The following is a 25933-nucleotide window of genomic DNA, read 5'->3' as shown; positions in this document are numbered from 1 at the left end:
CCTCACCCACCGTGCAGCACTTGGACCTTCTGATTTATTTTATATTCACTCATTTGTATGTTTATTGTCTCTCCAGGGCATTCTGATGCGGGTTTTGCATGAAGAACGTAAGACTGACCACAGTTGTAAGAGGTCTTATCCCTATGTTCCTGATGAGGAAAACAAGATACACACAGAGTTCAAGGTCGCCCAGAGGTTCTCGGCTCATGGGCACAAGGTGCCGAGGTTCACTGTAGGGGCGGTAGGATGCTAACTCCCTTCTTCAGAACTACCAGGCTCGGTGCTCCAGGATCCGTCCTGGTTGGCACTCAGTACACACTTGGTAAGTGAAGAAATTCACTTGAAGGAATACTATTATTTCATTATATTAATATGCAACGTGGAGAGGCATATTGGCATAGCTATGCTTTTCCACATATACACTATGAGAGAGTGTGAATGAGTGAGTGCCAGGCACTGAGACTGATGCTTGAAATACAATGATGAGGGGCAGAAATCGTACAGGCAGGACTCCTGTCCTTGTCACCGAGCGGAGGAGATGGGCATTACGGAGATAATCGCACTGGGAAGTGGGAAAGCATGACCGGAGCACGGGATGAGAGGATGTGGCGCGAAACCGACTGTGCCCAAGGATGGCAGAACAACTCCGGGATGCCTCATCTGACGTGCCAGCTGGACTGTGCCTAAATGTTTAAACATTATTCTTGTATTCTTTTCTGGGTGTTTCTTGAGATTGAATCAGTAGGCTGAATAAGGTGGGGATCCTTCCCCAGTGTGGGTGGGCATCACCCGTCACCCATGGCCGGAACAGAACAAAATGGCGGAGGAAATGAGAACTTGCCCCCTGACCCTGGTCTTCAAGCTGGGGCACTGCTCTCTGCCTGCCTTCAGACTCAGCCCGGAGCCACACCTTCAGCTCTCTTGGCTCTACAGCTCCCCCGCTGCAGGTCCTGGGACTTCTCATAATATGTGAGAGTCAATCTCATAGTTTTATTTATACACATATAAGTTTATTTATGTGTGTACAAATACAAACACACACATGTATATATGCATATAAAATACACACATACATTAATATATTACTATATAATATAATTATGAATTAATTATATCTTACTATCTAGTAAAATATTGATATACATACATATTAGTACTACATTTGTATAATATATGTCATATACACACCCTTGCTTCTGTTTGTCCAGAAACCCTAACACAGCCTGGGTATGCTCAGTCTACCGCCAAGAATGGAGGGGGAGCGGGGGCGGGCTCCTCTGAAAAGCAGCCACTGCCATATTCCTGGACTGAGAAGGTCTCCTTCCTTTCTGGAGAATAGGAGCCATGGGCTCCTCATTTCAACTGTTCCTGAGAAAACTCTCCTCCACTCTTCTGGCCTAAGGAAGGCCAGGCCCAGCTTGGGAAGGGCATGGAGTCCTCATCTGCCAGCTGATCTCTTGCCTCTCCGTGGGGTTGCCGGCTTCTGTGAGCATGGCCACTGGCAAGGAAAAATGTGCTTAGATATCATGTGAGAAAAATATAGTAAGATAACTAAATTTTCTGATACATTAAATATGATCGTAAGTCAGATAGAAGGTATTTTTGACTGTTCACCGATCTGGGTTATTTTTACCACTGAACCCTTCTGTGAGAGAGGGAACTTTATACTATAGTGTGACAGTACCTCTTAATGTCCTGACCTGACCATAGATCTTTTTAAAACTTTTAAAATTTTTAAATTTTAAAATTAAAAAAATTTTTTTTTTTAAATTTTGCTCCGGTTTCTACATATGGTAATGAGCAGAACACTGCCAAGGTTATTATGAAGATCCGAAAAATGAGAACTAATAAAGAGGTTTCCACTCAAAAATTTAAAAAGCAGAAGTTAGTAAGCTAGCAAGTTTTGATCAAATATAATTAGAAGAAAATCAATGCATAAATTCTGAAATTTTTCAAAACCTAATTACCCTCAATTATGTTCAAAAGAAATAATTGACTTTACTTTACATCTGAATCCCACCATCAGAATGACCCAACTGTCTAGGAACTATGTCATGACCATGGGCCTCCAAACCCAAATATCAAACTGTACATACCAGAGACTATTCAAAAGAAAACTGAAGACACCGGGGAAGTACTTTCTGGAAGATACACCATCTCAGCAAGCTAGATAAAAACGGAACCTTTCTCTTCTGCCCATTCATTTTCACTGTATATATCTGAGGACTTCCAGATAGGAGAGGACTAGAGCTATCCTATCCAGGACGGGCTCTGGTCCTGAATGAGGCTGGTCTGAATGAAATATGCAGTAATTGGAAAATGCACACTGAGTTTTGAAGACTTGAGTACAAAATAAAAGCAAACTATCTCAATTTTTTCATCATTATATTTTGAAATACCACTCTCAATATCTTAGATCAATAAAATCTACCACCATGAATTTTGCCTGTTTCCTTTTACCTTTTTTTTTTTTAAATAAGACTACTAGAAAATTTTAAATGACATATAACACGTGTTGGTTTGTGTTATGTTTCTACTGGACAGCACTGTGCCACAGCAAAGAGGGGATGGAATGCCATACGTCATAAAGAAGAAACAGAGCATGGGGGAGGGGACACACACACAAACACACACAAACACTTCTGTTGTCATTATTTAAAAATAAAAACCCACTGCCTCCTAAAATTAGATTCATTAAAATAAATATCTTCAAAGACGCAAATGAGCTGCATATGAACGTTGGGCAATGTCATCCATCAATAAGCATTCTTGGTTTACAACATTTCCCCACATGTCATCGTCCAAACAAATCAAAGAAATCAATTAAAAGCGGTTATGGAGTGTGAAGTCATCCTCTAAGTCAACCGCGCAGAGCGGTCTCTCTCCAGCTGCTCACTGACAGGCCTGGGGCGTGCTCTCTTGTGTTTGCTGTGTCAACCCCATCTGCAGTTACTGTCGGCAGACATGGAGAGGTGTGTAAGAACAAGACAACTGACAAAGTAGTGAATCAAGAAGATAGATGATACAGCCAAGATGCACCATCACAAGCGACTACCGACAGCGGAAGATGTGGTCACGCTCTGTGCAGTGGGCTCTGCGCCCCCGAAATGCCAGTTCACAAAGTGCAGGCAAGGTGTCACTGCATTGTCGTGACGGCCGGCACGGGATGAAGACCCCTGTTGCATTCAGCTTGCCTGCTTCCTCGGCGGGACATGGAGGTCCTTGGCAGAAGGTGTCCATGACTTCTACGGTCCTATCACAGTTACTACTTTGATTTCAAAGGGACCAAAACTAAGGGTAAACTAGAGGAACAAGAAAGGGGGCTATGTTTCATTAGAGTGAAAGGTCCGAAGTACTTTAATTTCCGGCATCAAGCCTGTGATGACTATTCTCAGGGGACATAAAGGTGGCCAGCAGCTCTGGACTTATGTTCCATCCTCTGTGTGACCTCCAGGTGTCCCAGAATTTTATTTCATTGGCTCTGATCCTGTGACATGCAAATCCTTACCAATCACTTTAGTCAAGGCTATCTGATCTGCTGACTGGTCGCTATGAAACATGGCACCTCCACCCAAACTCCAAGGACTTGGGACAGAGGTGAAGAAGGTAGGTCCCTAAGGAAAACTGCAAGGTTTTTACCAAAACACTGGGGAAAGAGACGCCAAAGAGACAAGAAATCACAGGGGGCCAGTGCTCTCTCTGAATCCCCTTAGCTAACCTGCACATAAGGAGACACACTGATGCGTTTTCCCAATGAATGCCTGCCTACATGGATGCCTAAGGAAAACCCAATTCCTCACGCATGCCCAACAGAAATGATGTGTGTATTTCTAAATGACCAGGATGTTAATCACATATGCTCATGTAACAAATTTTTATTGAGTGCCTACTATTTTCCAGGGTCCATTCCTGCCACTGTAGACACAGCTGTAAACAGCAGAATCAAAGTACAGCCCTCAGAAAGCCGCTGTTCAGGCAGGGAGGGAGGGACATGCAAGATAATCAAGTCTTCACTGTATGAGTGATAAAGAGGATGAAGAAGAAAGCAGCAAGTTAAGGGGATAGCGGAGTGACCAGTGCAGGGAAGAGCTTTCTGCAATGACATTTACACAGACGTGCAGAGGACACGAAGGAAGGAAGTAGGTGAATATTTAGGGGAAGAGCATCCAAAGAGCACAGTCAATGCACTAGGGGCATCTGGGGCCATGAAAGGTGACAGAGGCCAGAAGTGCTGGCAGGCAGGGAGTGTACAATGGTAGAAAAGATAGGAAATGAAGCCAAAAGAGCCTGATCACATAGGGCGTTGCAGGTCGTGGTCAGGAATTTGGATTACAAACTATGAGTCACAGAAAGCCATTAGTTGCCAGAGGAAAAAAGGTGAAATAAACTGGCCAAGTGCGAGAAGCACAGATTATAGGGACACCAGAGAGAAGGAGAAGCATCAGACTAGACGCTGCTATGAGAAACGGGGTGAGAGAGGACAGTGGCGTGTGTCATGGTGGTGGCAGGAGAGGGGATATCAGGTAGTTGGAACTGGGTGTATTTTCTAAATACCCAATTCAGCTGGCCCACGAGCAATGAAATGAACAGGGACAGGTGCATAAAATCACCCGCTATACGCGTCTGCGTTTAAATGCTTGCCCACCATATTAAAAAGTAGTCACTCAATTCTTTTTTGTGTTCTCAAGGTGCTTTAAATGATGCTTAAATAGTAAGATTAATTTTGTTGCACTCTTACATGTTTATACTCCAGTCACCATTACTCTCCAGTTTCACACGGGACTATCTTAGAATTTAAGAACCAGATTATCATTTTTGTATCTCCATCATCCATCATAGTACCCAACCACATAAAAGGCTGGACATAAATGCTTTGGCTTAGAAGGTGTGTGGGTAGAGGGGGGTAGCTGGGCGTAGACATGGGTGGGGGGTAGGCAGGAGGAAGGAACAGAGGGAAAAGAAGAAATGTCAAGCAATTCGCCAGGCATACAAACCCCCAAATGACCTTAAAGAAGCTGTGGTTATTATAAAAGTACCAGGTACCAGTGTGCTATACGTTCTCCTAGGGCAGGTCTATTCAAGGAAGGGGTAAAAGTGGTGGGTTCCATCATCAGGTCAGCTGATGAGTTGATTGTATACGAAAGCATGAGCTCCCTTATGTTGCATTCCGATTAAAACAGAGCTCTTTGCCTCCTCAAGTACAGTGAAGTTCAAGTATGTCCAACTACATGCAGCAGATAGAAAAATCCAGAATACCTTGACAAGATTCTCAGGCTTGAGCACACATTCATAAAACATAGAGAACACTCCAGAACTCATTCCAGAGCTGCCCACTATCCCCATTGTTACAGATCCACAGGATACAGAGATTTACAGAAGGTTGACAGCAAACCCCGAAACGGAATGCACATTTCTAATCTACATCCACATGCATAGACGCCCCCTCCCTCTTTCCTTGTAAGAACGCAAGGGTAAAATTTATTATAAATATATCTCTGTTTCTATGGGGCGCCTGGGTAGCTCAGTCGGTTAAGCACCTGCCTTTGGGTCAGGTCATGATCCCAGGGTCCTGGGATGGCGCCCCACATCAGGCTCCCTGCTTGGCAGGGATCTGCTTCTCCTTCTCCCTCTGGCCCTCCTCCCTGCTTGTGTGCACACGCTCTCTCTCTCAAATATATGTATGTATATGTACACATATATATTTGCTTCTTCAGAGAGACATTTATTTTCAGCAGTCTGCATTGGCATTCCATGCAACTCAAAAGCAAATACACATCCTTAAAAAGATTTCCAGACTATCTTTCACTATTGTCCAATCCACGCCCAGTCCCCATGCACCATTCACAGACGGTCTCCCCAGCAACATGCCTCAAAAGCAAAAATCATTATTGAATCATCATATTGCTGAAATCATTGCTTTTTTTAAAGCGATTTTATTTATTTGACAGAGAGAGATCACAAGTAGGCAGAGAGAGAGAGAGGGAAGCAGGCTCCCTGCTGAGCAGAGAGCCCAATACAGTAATCAATCCAAAGACCCTGAGATCAGGGCCTGAGCCGAAGGCAGATGCTTAACCCACTGAGCCACCCAGGCACCCCTGAAATCATCATTCTTAATATTCTTAATGACTCCAAAACCAACAGCAAGCACTCTATGGAAGAAAGACAAACATACGTGAATACATTCTATAAAAGAACCCAGCATGTGACCGGACACTATCCATGATCCTCAGCCGGGGACAATCATACCCAAGGGACAAGTGGCCATCTCTGGGAGCACTTATCAGTCCTAACTGTGCAGTGCTCCTGGCATCTGCTGGATAACAGTCAAGCATCCTTAAATGCACAGGACAGCTCTCACAAGCAGCCGTCCCTGCGCTGTGAGTAGCATCCTGCTAAGAAAGCAGAGTTAAATCGTGAAACAATTTCCTAGGTCATTTTCAACAGGCAATATCTATGGACACTCGCTGCTTCTCCTTGAACCCGTAGTCTCACATGCCCCACAAGGTAGCGTGAGCATTTGGGGGTGATGTAAGAAGACCATGGCCCTGGAACCAGAAGGGACTTACCATGTGACCCACCCGCTGCACAGTCAGCATTGGAGAACGTCTCTGTGCTACGTTTTTACTGCTGCATAACAGATCACGAGATACGTAGCAGCCTAAAACTCACAGCCCTTGATCAGCTCGCGGTTCTGCAGGCCAGAAGTCTGGGCACAACGTGACCAGGTTCTCGACTCTGGGTTTCCCAAGGCCTGAATCAGGGGTCAGCCGGGGGCTCCTTCCTCACTGGAGGCTCTGGGATATAATCCACATCTAGGTTTACTCAGCTAGAGGCCATTCTGGCTGCTAGGGGCTGCCTGCATTCCTGACCATATGGACCCCCTGATCTCCAAAGCCAGCAACGGAGACTCTCACATATCAAATCCCCTTCGCTGTGAACCTCCTTGGTGTTTCCTGATACGGTAGGATCCTACCTGGAACCTACCTGGAAAATCTCCTTATCTTAAGGTCAACTTATCTGGAGCCTTGGACACCTGCGCGACCTCTTCCCAGCAGTACCTGAATTAGCGACTGGATGAGTAAAAGGGAGGGCATCGTGCTAGATTCCCAGATTTTGATAATTTCCCAAAGTTGAGGGAAGATTATATGGGAAAGCTCTGTGTTATTTTTGCAACTTCTTGTGAGTCTAAGCGTATCTCAAAATATAAAAATGTCTTCAGAAAGAATAATTGTGCCGAGATCCCATAACTAGTAAGGAAAAGCGATGGGCTTCTAAAATCTCACGCATTCTCACATGCCATCCGCCCTCTTAAACTCCTGCGCAGGCATTTCTAAAGTGACCGCGCTTCTGGAGCCACTGGCATTTGTCGGGACCAGCGGCTCTCAAACTGGACTGCGCGGGAGAACCGGGTGGGGAGCCATGAAAACACACATGCTCGGGCCCCAGACCCAGATCTTCGTCTTCGATTGTTCTGGGGTGGGCATTTTTTTTTTTAAAGCTCTCTATGCCAAGAATCACTGATCTATGTGGAATTTAAGAAACAAAACAGAAGATTACAGGGGAAGAAAGGGGAAAAATAAAACGGGCCAGAATCAGAGAGGGACACAAACCGCAAGGGACTCTCAATCCTAAGAAACAGATTGAGGGCTGCTGGAGAGGAGGGGGTGGGGCTTTGGGGTAACTGGGTGACTGGCATTAAGGAGGGCACGTGATGTACGGAGCACTGGGTGTTCTCAAAGACTGACGAATCAATGACCTCTAGCTCCGAAGCTAATAATACATTATATTTTAATTAACTGAAGTTAGAAAAAAATAAAAAAGAATCACTGACCTAGACATGATTTAATCATTGTTACATATGCAGGATTAAAGAGAAATTAGTACTTGCTTTACACGCAAAAAGAATCCTTTTAAAGGCATGGAATTTGTTTTGCTTTAATGCATCTCACTAAAAAATGTCTGTAAAGCCCTGAGGTAAGACCAAGACATAGGAAAATATAGGACATACACATCTATGTGTGTGTGTGTGTGTGTGTGTGTATTATGTGTGTATATTACACACACATACATATAAAGTATATATAAAGAATAAGAGTGCAATTAAGCAGTCTTTTCTCTCCACCACATCACTGTGCTGCCTAAAACAGACCTATACTCCATAATCAACTAGGGGAATAATTGTGTTCATTGCTTATCAACAGAGAAATTAATTTGGGGTAACTCTTCATTGGCCTCCCGGAAGTGGCGAAGAACACTACGAAAGGGAGACAAGGAATCATAAAATCACAGAATGAACTCACAGACACTAAAAAGCAGTGTCTGTGTCAGGTGTTTACTGCTGGAGAGAGAACTTGGGAAATCACCGGAGAGATAATCTCCTTTTACTTACTAGCTTAGGTCAGTCCCTTTCAAGTGCTCAAGTAAGGGTGGCTGACTTCCAGTAAATGAGTGGTGTGCGTGACATAATTTATGTTAGAAAGCATGCCCCCTCTACGGGTAGTGGTAATAAGGGCACATAAAATATTCTGGAGCTCGGCGGCATGAATAAGCAATGAAAAGAATTCAGCTGCAAATGAAAACCCTGGCTACTTCAAAGGCGTCCCTTCAGGAGAGGTGAGCCTGCCGTCCAGAGGGAACGCTCTCACCAGACCTGCGTTCCGGCCTTTGAGTGTACCCTGCCCCGTCACTGGGCAGAGAAACCGTGGGAACAGGCTTTCATGGAAATAACTGGATGTAACGGACAGGGAACTCCTGAGTTTGCGGACAGAGATGGCTTGGAAGCCTGGGAAAATGGTTTTGGTCACGAAAGCCTTAATGGGCGGTGCTCCTTGGGCCTGTTTCTGTTTGGACTTCAGGAATTAATCAGCACCACTTTCTCATCAACTGGGTTTTTTTTTTGGGGGGGGGGGTGGTCAGTGGTGGGAAATGTGCAATTTTACCAGAACATCTGCTCCACTGGAGAGAACCACTCTCCTAAGTGACTTTCTTAGGGTCATGGAAAACAAAGGTGAAATGAGTTCATGGGAACACGGCATGATTTTCCACCAAGGTGATAGCCAGTGACATGTGGTGGCTAATGTCACTCTCAACAGGGAAATTTCTGGCCAGAGCTAATGTCTTGTGTCGGTTTGGCACCTCCATTTTTCCACAAAGCAGGTCTCTCGGTGTCTGTCTCTTTCACGGAATACAGAATTGCATACAACTAAGAAGACCCACCAATGTATGTGTTTTCTTCAGCTGCAGCAAAAAGTTGGGCGCAAACCCATTAACCAGAAGGGAATGATTAAATACACAGCAGTTAAAAGAATAAGACAGATGTACATGTACTGATAAAGAAGGAATTCTAAGATATACATTATTTTCATGGATTCTCCCTTCCCATCAAAAAACATGCTTCAGGAAAAGTGTTGGTTAATACAATTTATGTACATTTTAAATGTGAACACATATATGTGCACACGCGTGCACACACACACACACACACACACACACCCCTAGATGTAATAAACTCAGGTTTCAAAAGGAACCTCAAAGCAATAACTGCAACCCTTGGCTCGCTGTCCATCATCCCTGACTTCCTTCCACACATGGATTCACATATCAATACGTAAGTGAAGACCTAACTTGGTCTTGTTCGGATATACAGATGAAATGGGCATGGCCCTCTCAGGCTTAGAGAGAGAGGGGAGAGCAAATCAAGTCCAGAGCTCCGGACACTTGCTCTCACGTGGGACAGAGGCTACAACTGGGGCGTCACTGCTGAGTAAGGCACGTGAGACCCCAGGTGCCCACGGCATGGTTGGCTTCCTCTCCCGAGCACAGAAGGTCCTGCTTGCAGAAGGACCGAGTCAGACAAAGACAACTGACTCAAAGAGCCGAGTCAGACAAAGACAACAGTGATGACATCCCTGGGTACCGTGGACCCAGCCTTGCTGAGAGCTAGCCGTTCTAACACAAGGCAAGGGGGGGTGAAGGTGGGAAGCATGAATTCAAATTATTTCAGAGCCCAAAAATGTACTTTTTTTTATGCTTCACCTAGTTTGAGATGGAGTTATTCTACTCGCCAGGGAAACTTCTAGGACACACAAACAAGAACAATCCGTTTTGATTCACAGGAGACACTCCTACCTGTCCGCATTAGCATACACACCCGTGGATGGGGGTTAGAGCGCTGACAGTCACACTTCCGCGTCGTGATGCATTCCACAAAGCAGAAACGATTGCCCCAAAGAGGGTCCAGCAGTCCTGCTTCCCCTGAAAAGATTCTTTGGGGATGTGTTTAGGACCCTAAGGCAGTCCAGAAAGCCTGCTGGGTTGAGACCATCTGTGAAGCTTTTCCTTTCCTTTCCTCAAATGGACACCTAGGCCCTACCCAGGACCCAGGGAATTCTCTGAGGGAGGGCCCGAACGTCAGAGGTTGGGGGGTTTGTTTCCAAGTGCCTGGGCCTTCTGGAAACGCGTGGAGGTATAAAAGCCACTTAAGACCTTGAATACCCGTATGCTCACTGGCAGTTAAATGTTATGAAGGCCCCAGCCCATGTCTTAGCTGAATTCTCCTCTCCACGGCTCCAGTTTTAATAACTCAGGAAGTGCTCAATAAATAGAAACGATTATTATTATCTTGGCAAAAGCTTTCCCGCCTGTGGGTGGTAAGGAGCATGGGTATCAGCCAGCTTTGGAAACTCCTTTATGGCGGGAGGTTAGCAAACATGATGATTATGCCTCTCTCGTTACCACGACTAACGTTATGACTATGGGCTAGGCGCCGTTATAAGCATTGCACGTAGAGCATTTTTCTTCCAGTTCAGCATCCAGAAGCCCCGTTATCCTCATCTGACCAATGACCAGAGAGGATCAGGCATCTGACCTGAGCTGTGCGGTGAGCAGAGGCCAGAGCTGGGACTTCTCGAAGTCTGAGCTCGAAGCCAGCACACCGCACTCCTGTAACCTACGCACCCCGAGCCCAACCTTTATGGATCTGTGCATCCTTCCTCTTTGATTCTTTAGCTTTCTCTCGTTTCCTTCCTTCATGGCAGATAATGCAGGAGTGACCTCCCCGCACAAAATCTCCAGACAGCCTCAGCAGGACGTTACCACCACCAGGAGCCCTTTTCCTTGAGGAGGTTCCAGAACAACAGTCATTTCCTTCCCAGAACCCTTCCTAGTCCAAAGCCAAGAGTAACCAAGGACCGAGCACCCAGTGCATATCAGGCTCAGCCCTCCTCGTGAGTCGCCACAGTCCCCGGAGAAAGAGAGAGAGGAAAGAGGTACCATCTGCGTTACAGATGAGAAAACAGGTGTGGAGCAAGGCAGAGCGCGCAGCACTCACAGTGTGAGTGGGGGCGCGCTCCTGCAGGGGCCACCCTCTAACAGGCAGAGAGCACGGGGGAAGAGTCAGCCCTTCACCCTCCTGTGGGAGCACCCCCCAAATCAGCCTTGGGATCCTGCTTTCTGGCAAGACCCTCAGCTAGGTGTTCAAAAAAGAGATTGGCCAGCATTTTGCTAAAAGTACTGCTAATAGCAAATAATTGTCTTCATAAATCACCTCTGAAGAGTAGCCAAAAACAAAACAAAACAAAACAAAAACACCACTTTTTACCCTTGATGAATCAGGAACCTAAGAAAACATCTCTGATTTGGGAGAGCCTGTACCCAAAAAACTTACTAATACAGTCCAGTCTAACCCTTCATTTCACATGTTCCTCTCAGTCCTGAGGGAGTGTATTTCAGCAAACCCCCGCCTAGCTAACAAGGCCCCACAAAGCAGAAGAGCCTGGTCTCTTTCGGCCTGTCTGGACTAAGGTCATTTAACTTCAACCCTTTTATGAATGGAAACCAGCTTTCTAAAGACCGCTGGGCAGGCAGTGACCAGCACCAGACACCTCAATGGCCGAGACTTGTGAGTCATAAAATACTTCTGAAAAGAGGAGATCAAAGCGTCCCTCCCGCCTATTGAAACCCAACTGCTTCCAAAGCTCCTTGCAGGGACCCAGGCTCTCCGGAGGATGGGTCCCTGCAGTCGCCATCTAAAAGGGCCACTGGTGAGAAAGACACTAGGGCACTGGGGCAGCCAGCCATGCAGGAGAAACACTTACGGTTTCATTGTTGGGGACAAAGAGAAGAGAAACGAAAGAAAAACTAAAAGGCCAAATGAGGCGGTGTGTCAGGAATGGAGGCTGGAGGGATCTCCTGCAGACTTGATCATGGCACACTGTCCAGGGATCCCCTGATGTGTCTCTGAGACCCCTGATCAGAGACGACTGAAGACACCAACAGACCATGCTTCCACTCCTGCTGGCTGGGTGTTGGCTGAGGTTATGTATCAACGGTAAAGTACCAAGTACCGTTAGTACAGATCTGGGCAGGAAAGCAAGATGGGGGATGTTTCAGTATGCCTGGTCTTTAGCTCCTCACATGGTGAATGGAGTCTGGTGTTAAGGGTTTGTTAGGCAAGAGGTGCATTGCCCTGGTAATGAGGTCTATCAGGTACCGATAAAGTGCGATGTATCTCAAGATGTAGAAGTTGCTCTTTCGTGGTAAAGGCAAAAACCTGGACAAGTGGCTGATGGAAGTGCCTTGAAGAAGGGAGGTGCAGCCCAATTAGTATTACAGTTCCGCCTCCTGAAGCTTCACAATGCAGATTAGCGTAGTAAAAGGTGTGAAATGTATCACAGGGAAGACCTTGTCTAGTTGCATTTAAACCTAAGGTTTCCCTTATTCTGTGGGAGTATCTTGGCAATGAAACCAGTTACCTGGTCATGAGATCCTTTTCTCCCTGGAGCATCTCGCACCAGTTAGAAATAAATTCGTGATCTATCTCTTTTTTTTGGAGGGGGGGGGGAAGCATCACTTGATTTTCTTGTCACTACCAGCCTATGAAGAGATGTTCTTTGGGGGAGAAAAAAAAAAAGGTTCTGTGACCAAATAAGTTAGGAAGGTGCTAGGTGTAAACAAAGATCTTTAAAGTAGGGCATTTCTAAGTTGCTAATATGCACTGGTAAAGCACAGAGATGTGGAGTTACCACTAATTTGACTATGCTTCCCCCATTTTTAAAACCCTACTCCATGAACTTTTTCTACAAACTAGAATATGGCATCCAACTTGTTTACAACTCTACCCGCCCTGAACAGAAGCTCATCAATAGTCGTGGAATAAAATAATCACTCAACATGTCCTTTTAAGTCAGCTCTTAAAATAGGACATGTCCATTAAGTTTCAGAAATGGATCAGTGTCTCAAACCAACAGCGTTTTTTTTTCCCCCCCAACAGCAATCATTAAAAATATCTGCCTATACGTTCATTGTCTTGATCCAATGGTTCTCTCGTGTTAGTATGCATTAGGAGTCATTTGGAGAATTGAAAACACGCATTCCTGAGCTTAGCCTCTTTGACCTTCTGTTGTGGGTAAAGAAATTCACATTTTCAACACCTCAGGCAAAGTCAAGGCAGCTGATCCCAGGAACTCTGAAAACACAGTCCTAATGAAAAGGAGCTCAAGGGTGAAACGTTTTTGGGCAGAAAGGCCTTTTGGATCTCCCAGGATATAGGAACACAGACACAAATTTGTTCAATCATCTCAAAAAACAGGACTAAGAAATACAGGGGAGAGTCATGAGAAGGTCAGTGGTGGTTCGACATCAAGAAGACCATCCCAACAATGAACCTGGAGGTAATGACCTTCTCCTCACTGTGGTGGTCAAGGAGGGGTGAGATACAGAAGAAGGGATGTACATGGCAGGCGGTGATTAGATTAGCTTAACTGTGACCCCAAGATTCTGCGGCCAAGGCTGCAAACCCAGAAAACGTTTCCCAGAGTGCGAGACAGTCTGCTGTAGGAGGCGGTGGTGAGCTGGAGTGCACAAGCTCCCAATTACAGACACTCAAGTTTTTTAAAAAAATTATCCTGCCCAGGAGTCACAGTCGGCGGGATTCGGTCAGGGAAGTTTGCAATTTCTGTTTTGTCTATTATTCTAAGTAAATAACTACCTGCTCAACTTCTGAATAAGGTTAGCCCTTTCAGTTGTGGAGAGGGGAGGGCGTTTTAAGAAAGTATTTTGAGCACAGCTTAATTCTGAATTATCGAGGGAAATTCACTGCCAGAGAAATCCTTAATGGAATACATAGGTATACAGGTAGGCAGGCCTGTACCTACACATATATTTCACTATTATGAACCTCCTTTGTTTTCCCACTCTCTCCTGGGGCTTCCCTGGCAATCCGGATCACCGTTAGTTCTCCCACGGGTACTTTGTTCTTGAAGGGTGACCTACTGGCCTGATACACCTGCATGACCTCCAGGAGGTTGCTGTAACCCCTACAGGCATTCAGATGCCAGACGCCCAGCTCCACGGCAGGAGAAACCCTGGTGTAGACACTTTCAGCAGAAAAGCCTCTACTTCTCAATCTCCATCATCTCATGTCAGCTTCTGGGTCAATATAAGAAGAATTGCTCATCTCCTTTAACATGTTAACTCCAAGGATCTCTCCAAAAAGCATCTAGAGATTTGTAGCTCTCCTGAACTCTTCAATCATTCACTGTTCTGAATACGTGATAGTAATTGCTAATTAACTTTAGCGAAGAATTGAACCCCTTGTTTGGCCAAAGAAGCAGTGCCAAAGTGTTCTAGGTGGCAGGAAGGATGAAGACATTCTTGCTCCTGCCATGATTCTTTCTCTTTATCACCATCTCTCAATGTTCCTAGTCAAGTGTCCCCTCCCTGAGCTCAGCTGATCGCAGGGTGTTCACTGCTGCTTTCTGATAGTATTTCACAAGCAGATCAATGTGTTGTTAGAGATTCAGAGCCACGACAACAGAGATGTTAAGTCAGCAAAGCAGTGTTTTTGCTCAGAACTCTTGTATCCATTTACAGAGAAAAGGAAAATAAAACCATAATGTAGGCTGGAAACATTTATACTCTATGTCCGTATGATATAGAAAGATCACGAAAGAGAATACACAAATGGCTGAGAAGTGTAAGAAATAGCTCAACTTCAGCAACCATTAAGACAACACAAACTAAACCCATATAACGTGGTACCACTTCACACCCGTCATTTCAGCAGCTAGAATAGAAAACACAGACAATGGTAAGTGTTGGTGAGGCAGTGGAGCAACTGGAACTCCCATATGCTCTGATCGCAGGGCAAATTAGTACAGCTAGACCCAACAGCTCACTGTTGGGCAGACTTCCAACAGAATGTCCATATGCTCACCAAGAGGCATATACAATGTCCATATGCTCACCAAGAGGCATTGGTAATGAAGGTCTTATTTCATCTCGTTGGTCATTACATAGGTGTTAACTTTGATTTTTGCATTTTTCTGTATATATGTTTTACACTTTTCTGTATATACATTACACCTCAACACAAGGTTATAAAACTTAATTCGAGTGGTGATCAGTTTCTCAGTTGGACTTCTATTCTTTTCTGTTTTTTTCTTGTTGTCTTCTTCTTGTCGAGTATGGGTCTATGGGTTTGTGTCTCACCCTTGCTTGGCAAGGTCATGGAGACGTGGGTAATGCAGTGGGGAGGAGCTTGATTCTTGCCCTGCCCCACAGCAAGCCGGTCTGGCCAGGGTCAACAAATCAAATCATCAGAGTCAGATGCCTAGAGATGGCAGGAGTCTGAGAAATTATTTTATGTAATTCAGGAGAGAAAACTGAGACCTAGAGAAGTTATTTAATGAAGTACATGTGGCTGGTCTGTTGAGCAGTGGGGACAGAATCTGAATTTCATGATTCTAATTCACGTCGGCCTTATACACAGGCAGATGGAAAATTGTAATTTGCCCCGTTCCTAGGTGTTCTGGGATCATTTGCTCTATGTGAATCTCCTCTTTAGGAGAAATCACCTGAAATCTATTAATATGAGGCAAGTGATCATTGGCAGAGAGTGGCATCCCAAGAGAAATCAATATCAAGTGGCTAACTGTTGCTGGAACTAGAATAGACAGGGCGATTATTCCCTGCCAGAAACTGCTGTTTTCCATGGAAGCATTTCCCTGGAAGAAGTCACTTAATCCCCACAACCCTGTGATGTAAACCCCTTTATTATTCCCATTTTAGAGATAAAGACGCTAAGACACACAGAGGTTAATAACTGGCCCTGGGTTCTACTAGTGAGTGCTGGGGTGCAATGGCCCAGAACAGACTGCTCTCAACCACTGTGTTACGTGGACTGGGCTAGTCCAAGCCACTGTGGTGAGATGCCCAACCCCCTGAAGGTGCTAGGGTACTGGAACAGACGGGAGAGCGGGAGAAATGCCCAGAAACGAGTGGGAGACTCATCACAACCACAACCAAGTCAAACAAAACTCTCAGGATTCACGGGTGTGTGTGTGTAACCAAGTCAGAACATACAGGTCATCAGTGAGTCATACTGATCGTCTAAATGGATCAAGCTTAGTTGAGACTTCTTAAATCTTTGCTTTGCCCTGTAATTCAAAGATTACACCAAAGACTATCAGAACTCTGTGACAAAAGGTGTGAGCTAAATTTCAGGCCGTTAAATAATAAAGTCTTGACTAGTGAAGGACGTGGGAGTTTTCATTCCCAGGAACCTACACCAGCCACCAGCCCCTCTTGGTCTGTGTCCTCATGTACCAAGTCATTACCAACTACATCCTCAAATGGGCTCTCTCACGCTTTCCTTCTTCCAGCCGTGCCAGAAACATGACCACGGGGCGGGGGGGGGGGGGGGTGTCAACAGACAGACACTCCGACGTCTGTTCAAGACGCTCATCAATTGCAATGAACCCAGAACCCCGTTTACAGCCTCAGAGATTTCACTGAACCGAGACAAGCATCCTTTACACCAATACCCTTGGCCTGGAGCTCCACTGTTGAGGATTCCACCGAGAGGAAGGAACGCTTAAAGTGCCCTGCACCCCGGATGCCACGCTCAAGCCCACCAGCCCTCAGGCATACCACATCACACTCTAAAAGGATGCCTTATGTGTGCAGGACACAAACAGATTAGTTAAAAGAAAACAAAAGGCTTCCCTTCCACGGTGAAGGTTGGGCTTCATGGGGCGGCCAAACACAATTTTGCATTGAAATACAGTTTTCCCATTTCAAAGCAATGTACAGGCAAGCAGCTCGTTAGATTTATATAATGCCTGGGTCTCCCAAGACTTTTACAAAGCGAATGGCATCCATCAAATTAATTTCCTTGGGGAGCGTCTCAAACATGGAGAATAAAGAGGCCCAGACCATTAAACATCAAAAGAATGTTCTAAATGGTAATTAAAGTTCTATTCTATTTTCTTTTTCTGGGAGCAGATTAGATTAATTCAATTGAGAATATTATAAGTATCAAAGCTGACAGTGTGAATGTGTCGAGTTGGCTGGAAGAACGCTTAATATTGCAGACATCTGTTCATTCAAGTTACACAAAACCCACGAACAAGGGAGTCGCTCCCAAGTGTGGGGTACTTACCAAGCCGGCACACGTAGAAACAGCGACGGAAGAGGAGCTGTCATTTCTGATAAATCCCTGATAGAAACATCGCCGCACTGCGGGTTCCCGCGTCTCTGAAGCACCATCTTTTCCAAGTACCTGGACAATAAAGTGACTGCTCAAAATCGCCGAGGGCTTAAGTTCTAAATGTAGTTCCTGTCCAAATGCTGAAAATCGGTAATGCAGGGAGCTGCTGGCACTCTGCGCCGATCGCTTTCTCCTGCCGTTGTGCAAAATGTCGTGTGAAATATATGACCCGCCCGAGTCCACTTCTACCGGCGTGACAAAGACGTAATCTGCAATGGGAAAGGTTTCGCTGTCAGCACCCAGAACCCACAGCGCCAAAGGGTCCCCCTGCAACAGGCTGGCAGAGAGCAAACGCGCAGCTCAAAGGTGGCTTTGTTCCCATCGCCATGCACCTAGATCGACGACAATTTAGAGAGGCTCAGGACGACAGGAGCTGTGGCCTGTGCAAATGAGCTCTGTGATGGTAATTCCTACAGAAATGAAAAGTCAAGCACAGGCTTCGTGAATGTCAAGAATGCTGGCGGAAAATGCCACAACTCTGTCTCAGGGTCTGCACGGAGACAGATGGACTGAGTACATGAATCAGAGCCATCCACACATAAAAAGTGATTGGGGGGGTGGTGGAGAAAATAAGTGTAAGACCACAAAAGGAGAGAAAAGAACAATTTTTTTTTCCCCCCGAGGAGATTAACATCTTCCTGTTTAAACTGAATTGGGAGCATTTGGGGAGGCTGAGTTTAAATTTCAAATGGTGACTGACAGTGCTGAATAACTTGAAACCATCTCAGATAATGAGCACCTACGGGCAGCTTCATATTTCCGATATTAACTATAAGTGATAATAAAACCCCAGCATCTGTACAGCTCTGAACATTTCACTCCGAGCTTTTACAGGGACAATCCCATTTCGCTGTAGACATAAAATACAGTGGATGCATAAAAATGCCTCAAAATTGTCAGAACTTTCCTATAGTGTCTGATGTTTAAGATTGCTCAGACATGTTGGTGGGGGAGTGTCAGTCAGGGGACACCTGGAAAGGCATGTTTCAAAATACTTTCCCCCTTGCTCTCGAGAACAGCACTAATTGCTGCTTGTTCTAAAGGGGAGGAGCTTAAAAAAAAAAAAAAAACACTTTGCTGCTGGAAAATTGAAGCATGCACACTGTTTTCTATCGCAAAACGTGGAAACTAAAATGTATCATCACAAAATGATTTGGAGCATGCCTTCTGCGTGTTCAGACACACTCTGCGTTTCCACTTTCTAGGCACAGAATGGGAAACTAATTTGGAAAGTGTTTAGAAAGATTCCAAATAACTAAGAGGCATGTTTGAGTCACTTGGGTCCTTGGTTACTGGAGGAGGAAAAGAAAGAGGAATTTCCCTTTTCCCCAAATAGTCAACAACCAAATAAGAAAAGCTCAGGAATGAACAGAAGCCCTGTAGCTAACAGGAATCGATGTGGGATATTCTAACTGAACCTAGGTTGGGGGGGGTGGTAAGAATCCCAACAGGATCATAACTTCAGCTGTTTTCTTCTGTATGGACCATGGGTGACCCTTATTGCTTGAGCAATTCCCAGTCTCACAATGGACTTTATATCTTGCCTCTCCCATTTTCTCCTTGAGTCCTTTAACGAGAAATACTATCTAACTGACACACAACTGGAAAACTTTTTCTCCTCTTTTAACCTTAAAAAAGAAAAAAAAAACCCACTAAGCACGCCATAGACGATTTCTCTTTCAAAAATCTGCTACGTTGCTTTACAGGTAGGCGACTCTTGGTTAAATCCAACTTTTTCTTAGCAAAAAACTACCTCCTTCCTCCACCATACTAAAAGCTAAGCGTGAAAACCCCGCCTGCATGTGCTCTAGACTGTACAAGAAGTTGTTTCAAACCTCCTTGCCCAAACCCACCCAAAACTCTGCCTGCTTCTACGTAGGAGGCCATGGGGTAGTCTTCTCCAGCCAGCCTTCCACGCACTCAGCCCACAAAGACCCCTGCCCAAGACACAGCTACAGGTTTGTTTCCAAGGGGAGAATGAGCAGGTGGATGGTGATACTCAGCCGTGGACAGAGAGAGGCAGGCAGGGCCTCCTGCAGGGAGTGATCTAATCGGTCAGCTCCGGGGACTAAGTAGAGATGTGGTCCGGAAACTATACATGGAACAATGAGGGGTTGTTTCAGAAAATGCCGTCAGCCCGTCTGGGTGGACCAAAAGTGAATTTCTCAAGAGTTCATTCCTGGCTCTCTCCTGTCCCCTCACTCACCCACATCTGCCCAGCCTTTACTCCACGACTCTGCCATGCCCCGTCTCCCCAGTATGCCTTGCTCTCCCACAGCAGTGGCAGATAACCCTGCAAAGCTAAAAATTCTAGAATCTGGGTTGGACATCAAGGTCTTGCTAGATACCTGGATCCGCTCCTCTCCTGTAGCTGGTGGGTGCCAACAAGAAGTTAATAAATGACAGACCGGGAAGGTGTTCTGGGACCCCGCAGTTGGGAACCTCAGAAGAGATAACGGCCCCAAGATCTCAAGCTACCTGCTCTCCTCTCTCTCAAAGCAGTTTTTGGGAACTCGTGACACAAGGGCAGGGGAAGCAGAAAAGCAAAGGAAGATCAGGAACACAAACAGGCAGAAAAGCTTTTGAAAAGCGAGGAGGCAAGAGGGGGGAGGGGGAGGGGAGGGCTCACAGTTTTTTCATCTTCCACCAAGAAGTAGCTCCTGCAGGCTTTCCCAAAGGAGGAAGGGAATGAGGAAGGTGCCTTTTGATAGCAACCATCTCGTCCACTTCCTAATTTCTCACCACAGTGAGGATTTCTTTTTTTTTTTTTTTAAACAAGCCATCTGTGAACGAAGGAAAGTACTGCTTTCACATTTATGGGACTTACAGCTTGAGGCACTGATTCTTTTGATAAGTTCAGAGCCCTTGCCGCATCTCCACCATCCCCCGCCCCCAAACAGGAGCCCCTTCCAGGACGCGCGCACACCTGCCAGGTTGGGGAGGAGGGCGGTGGCAGGCGCCTTCCTACTTTGCTCTCTTTTCGGGGCGAAAGAAGGGGCAAGCGCCTGGAAAGGTCCTTCTAGGGGTGGGAGCAAATACGAACCGACGTTTAATCCGCCGCCGCCGCCGCTGCTGTCACTGGCTAAGGCTGCGGCGACCCACGCACAGCAGAGGCAGCACAGCTGGAGCGCCTGCAAGAGAAAAGGGGACACCGCGCGTGAGGAGGCGCGGCGGGGCTTGCGCCGGGCGCCCCCTGCGCCCCCCCCCCGCCCGCTGTCCGCGCCCCCCGCGGCGGGCACCTGCCTTGGCCACGCGCCCCAGCCCCGCCGGACCCCACGGCGGGCCCGAGCGGGCGGCGGGGAGGGCGCACGCGAGCAGGAGGGCGCACTCCATGGTCAGGTGCGGGCGCGGCGGCTGCGGGCGGCGGGACGCGGCGGGCGGAGCGCACTGGCCGCGCGCATTCTCCCCGGCGGCCCGGAGCGCGGCGCTCCAGGTGCGGCGCCAGGTGGGAGCCGCCGCCGCTCACATCGCGGGCCGCGCGCGCCGGGGCCTCCCCGCCTGCGGCCGCCCCGCGCGCCCTCCCTTCTGCCGGCGCCGGCCCGCGGAGCTGCCTGCCTGCCGCTCCCGGGGGGCCACGGGGGCTCCCCGGGCCCGGGCTGGCGCGCGCCTCCGAGCGCAGGCGGCCGGCGGACTCTGTCCGTGCCTGCCCGCCCGCTTGCCCGCCAGTCTGTGCGTCTGTCTGTCTGTGCGAGCGTCTGAGGCTCCCGGGGAAAGCAGCGCCAGCTGGCTCCCCCGGCGCGCCGAGCCGAGCGCCCGCCTCTCCACCGCACGGTGATTGGCGACCAGCGGCTCCCGGGCCCGTCCGAGCCCCCGGGCTGGTGCAAGGGCGTGGGATCCCCGGCTCCCGCTCCGAGGGAGGAGGCGGAGGGGGAGGGGAGGTGGGGGAGCGGAGGGGAGGGAGTGGGGAGCGCCCTGGGTCAGGCTTGGAGAACGTAATTGAAGCGCACCACGGGCTGAGCGGAGAGGGGGCAGGCTCAGGTAAGCGGCGCGACTCCTCCCGGTGCCTGTGCAGACTTCTCTTGGACAAGTCTTCCGGCGAGACAGCCCACGTATTCGGCGTTCGCAAAGCCTCCCAAGTACCAGGTGCTACCCAGCCCCCTTGTCTCCTTTACCTCGGGCCCTATTATGGCAAGGTGGGAGTTATTAACCCCTCGAGAAAGACGAAGAACTTAGGCTCAGCTGGGCTCAAGGGAGCCTAGCTACCCAACGAAACCGTGGGCTCTGGCAAATCTAGGGGAGCCCAGAAGGCTGGAACCCTGAGTCTGGTCGCAGCCTGCCCCGATGGCGGTGGCCTAGCCGCTTTTCCTCTTTCTTCTCCGTGTGACCCTGCCTCCAGCTTCGCAAGACTGAGTCCTGGCCCAAAACACTACAACTCCCAGAACTGAACCACCATAACCGTGCTGCCACCCCCATGAATGTGCGGCTCACTTCATCTACTCGATATACTTACTTGATCTTTGGATCACGACTGAGTGCACCGATGAATGGAATATAGTCTAGGCCGGGGGTAAAAGGCTCTCACATGCCAGAACCCAGATGATCAGAAATACTAGAAAGGAACAGAACAGGCTCCTAAAGTAGAAAGAATAACAGCTCTATCTAATTTAGCTAGGAGTAGGGATAAGAGTGTGTCCGCTGTCTCTTCCGAGCTGACATTTCAAATAATACCAAAGAGAACGCTAGTTCGACAAGGGAAGAGAAGAACAAGGTCTTGTGTGTCAGCAGAGGGGGCACAACAGAAGTGAAGGTCTCCACGCATGAAAAGTGCTCGCCCTGGTGAGCTAGTTACAGGACAGGGGGAGAGGCAGAGAGCAGAGGGCCAAGTCGCCAGGACCTTGTAGACTGCGGGAAGCATGCAGGAGTCTGTTAGATTTAAGACGTGAGGGGGGTGGGGAGGGCAGCATTATCTCTAATACAGTCTCTGATCTGTGGGGATCAGGACTAGAGTTGCTAAGGTCGGGCCAGAGGGGAATCAGTAAGCAAACTCACTAGAGTCAAGGTGAATAATGAGGCATCCTGGACCAGGATGGTAGCAGGAGAGGGGGACGTGGACCCTGCTGCAGTCCTAAGAGTACTGAGGTGGTTAAGATGAGGTCCAGGTCACAGCTTAGGACAAGGGACAACTCAGTACGCATAGTCTGTTTCCCTGGACATGGCAGCGACAAGGTGAACCCCAGGCTGCCCAAGAAAAGCCCTCGTGCTAGGGAATGCCTTTGGGAAAGGCCACACAGTGAGGAAATCCAGGTTGAACAAACCAGCAGGACTTCCCAACATAATCTGTTTCAGTTCTAGTGGCCTCTGCTCTATAATGTGAAACGGGAATAGATACGAGGTATCAGAGAGATAGCTCAAGGGCTGACTGTATTTTCCTGAGCACTTTATATGTGGGCTTTAAAAGTGAGAACAGAGGATAGGCTGCATTTCTGTCACTTCATACATCTGATATCAGATTTTAATGTGCATCAATATCACCTGTGATGCTGGCTTACTGTGCACATTCCTGGGCCGTGCACCACAGAAGTCCTGATTCAGCAGATTTCATGGGAGGGGGGGCAGATATGCTTTTGTAGCCAGCACCTGCAGGGAGCTCCTGATGCTGGTGGCTTCTGTGCTTTATGTGGTCTCAGTAAAGACCTGGACACCACGAGAGTGGAGGCCTCCTCTTGAACCTGATGTAAGTGGCTTCTCCCGCATTGGTTTTCCAGCTGTCCTCCCAAACCCTAGGAAACTTTTGCACTCCGTAGATCCCCACCCTTCATGGTCTGGTACAGAAACTGAGACCCATTTCTCATGTACTCACAGCTGGAGAGATCATAACTTCCATTTCCATCCATTTGCGGATGACTGGGTCCACTGTCTTCTGTAGGGCCAATAAATAAACACGCCAAAGCCAGCCATAACTAACCTCTGACATGACTGCTTATTCAATATTCCCAGAACTAGCCCTGCAATATGTACAAATTGCCTCTAGATGGTGACAGAGAGTCAGGAGCGCAAGGTCCAGCTCTAAGTGCAAAATAGCGCTCCTCTCTAAGTTATTTGGAAATACAAATCTTAGCTGACTTGGGGGGTGCCTGGGTGGTTTAGTTGGTTGAGTGTCCGCCTTCGGCTCAGGTCATGATTCCAGGTGCCTGGGATGAAGCCTCGTGTAGGGCTCCCTGCTCAGTGGAGAGTCTGCTTCTCCCTCGGCCTCCCCTCCCCCTGCTCCTGCTCCCTCTTCCTCTCTCTCAAATAAATAAATAAATAAATAAATACTAAAAAGAAAATCTTACTGATTTTAAAACTACAAATATAAGGCACCGTAAGGAATATCTGAAGTTCACAGTCATCTGTGTCAGTCTTTTCAGGGTGCTATGAGGGAATACCACAGCAGTGGTGCCATTAACAACAAACACTGGGGCGCCTGGGTGGTTCAGTGGGGTAAGCACCTGCCTTCCACTCAGCTCATGATCTTGGGGTCCTGGGATTGAGTCTGGGGTCTTTGGGCTCCCTGCTCAGTGGGGAGTCTTCTCTCTCTCCCTCTGCCCCTCCCTGCTCTTGTGCCCTCTCTCAAATAAATAAATGAAATCTTAAAAAAAAAATAAAATAAACATTTGTCTCTCATGGTTCTGGAGGCTGGGAAGTCCGAGATCAAGATGCTGGCAGATTTGATGTCTGGGGGAGCCTGCTTCCTGCTTCCTTTTGCTGTGTCCTCACATGGTGGAAAGGGGAAGGGAGCGGTCTTCCATCTCTTTTGTAAGGGCACTCATACAATCACATGGCCTAATCACCTCTCAAAGACCCCATCTCCAGATACCAGCATCCCCGGTATTGGGTTTTGGGGCATGGCACATTCGGTTCAATGCATACACCTAAGGGGAAAAAGAAAAAAAAAATCCGTGATGATGTATTCTGTCAGACTTAGCCCAGAGCCTGGCACACAGGCAGCCAATAAATATTTGGAAGAAGGAAGGAAATGGTGTGGAAGTTCGAGACAGAGAGATCATAGGGTTTCACTCTGAAGTAGTTAAACACTTTCCCTTTTTTCCTTCTTTAATATGAATGATGAATATGAATGTTGGTTTTTCTTCCTTCTGCATGGGCATACGTGTCACCTTTTCTCAACAGAATAAACCTGAGCCATGTGTCTCTTCCTAGTCAGCACAAGAAACAACGGCAATTCCTCTTACTTACCCACTTTTCCCTTGGTCTCTGCTTTAGGAAGATATAAGTGTCTCTTTCACACAAAGTACAAACACTTAACTCTTCTCCCATCACCACTGACTTTCTGTGCCGTGACCAACCCCTTGGCTTCTCCTCTCCTTCCCATGCAGAGAGCAGAAGGGCACTGTCCTCTGGCATTTCAAAGCTGCACTGAGTAGTTCATCAGGTTTTACCCAACAGATTTCTGACAGTTTCCTGTAGAAGGTATTTTCACGTCCCAAGAGAAAGATCTGTGGGTCACCCGGGTGTCTCAGTTAAGTGTCTGACTCTTGATTTCTACTCAGGTCATGATCATGCCCCGTGATGGGCTCTGTGCTGGGCATGGAGCCTGCTTAAGATTCTCGCTCTCTCCCTCTGCCCCCCCCCCAAAAAAAAGAAAGAAGGAAGAAAGCAAGGAAGAATAAAGAAGGGCAGGTCCAAACTTTTACCATTTTCTTCTTTAAGATTTTATTTATTTTTTGACAAAAAGAGACACAGCGAGAGAGGGAACACAAGCAGGCCAAGTGGGAGGGAGAAGCAGTCTCCCGGCTGAGCAGGGAGCCTGGTGCGGGGCTCGATCCCAGGACTCTGGGATCAGGACCTGAGCCAAAGGCAGACACTTAACAACTGAGCCACCAGGCACCCCACTTTTTCCATTTTCTTTAGAGATAACCTGAAAGGCAAGGTGCGTGCCACACAAAGAATGAAACTCCAGCAAGTGACATGTAGCAAGCTTTGTATTTATCAGTGACAGCATAGGAAGTAGAAACTCTTAGCTTAACAGCTAGCTTTAGAAACAGACTGTCATCAAGCACCATTTAGGAATTGTCAACCATTATCCTCCCCTCTAGCATTACATTTCAGTCTTTCATTGCACCTCTCAGGACATGGACCTTGATTTTTTTGCTTTACAACCTGCACGTGCCCTAACTTATCCGTGCGATGAGATTCCTCCGATCCACTTGCCTCTGTTGATGCCGCCCTGGCTATGCGTGGGGCTCCCTTGTTCTATTTTTAGTGCTTTCCCAAGACCTACTATTAAAAGTAGTTTGTTTGCCCGAGACCCAGGAGGCTGTATTGGAACTAGACTACTGATTTCCACAACTGGACTCAAGGCCAAGTTCTGAGTTCTCTGAACAGGGGAAGAGTGGAATAGAGACTTTGCAAAAGCTCTGGGAAAAGAATCAGGTCATCGAAGAAAAG

General features: G+C 47.3%; 1 protein-coding gene across 1 annotated transcript in view; it reads right to left on the bottom strand.

The window, feature by feature from the left end:
• ADAMTS18 (ADAM metallopeptidase with thrombospondin type 1 motif 18) overlaps positions 1–20954 on the bottom strand; it is a 138598-nt gene extending 117644 nt beyond the window's left edge. The window contains exons 1-3 of the mRNA XM_059152999.1: positions 20792–20954; positions 20592–20679; positions 17441–17757 (exon numbers count right to left, since the gene is read on the bottom strand). Coding sequence (XP_059008982.1) covers positions 17441–17757; positions 20592–20679; positions 20792–20881 — 495 coding nt within the window. The 5' untranslated portion in view covers positions 20882–20954. The remainder of the gene's footprint in view (positions 1–17440; positions 17758–20591; positions 20680–20791) is intronic.
• Positions 20955–25933: the final 4979 nt, after the last annotated feature.

Source organism: Mustela lutreola, chromosome 16 (assembly GCF_030435805.1).
Source record: "Mustela lutreola isolate mMusLut2 chromosome 16, mMusLut2.pri, whole genome shotgun sequence".
NCBI lineage: Eukaryota > Metazoa > Chordata > Mammalia > Carnivora > Mustelidae > Mustela > Mustela lutreola.
The sequence above is the reverse complement of the archived record's forward strand: the minus strand, read 5'-3'. Positions and strand labels throughout refer to the sequence as shown.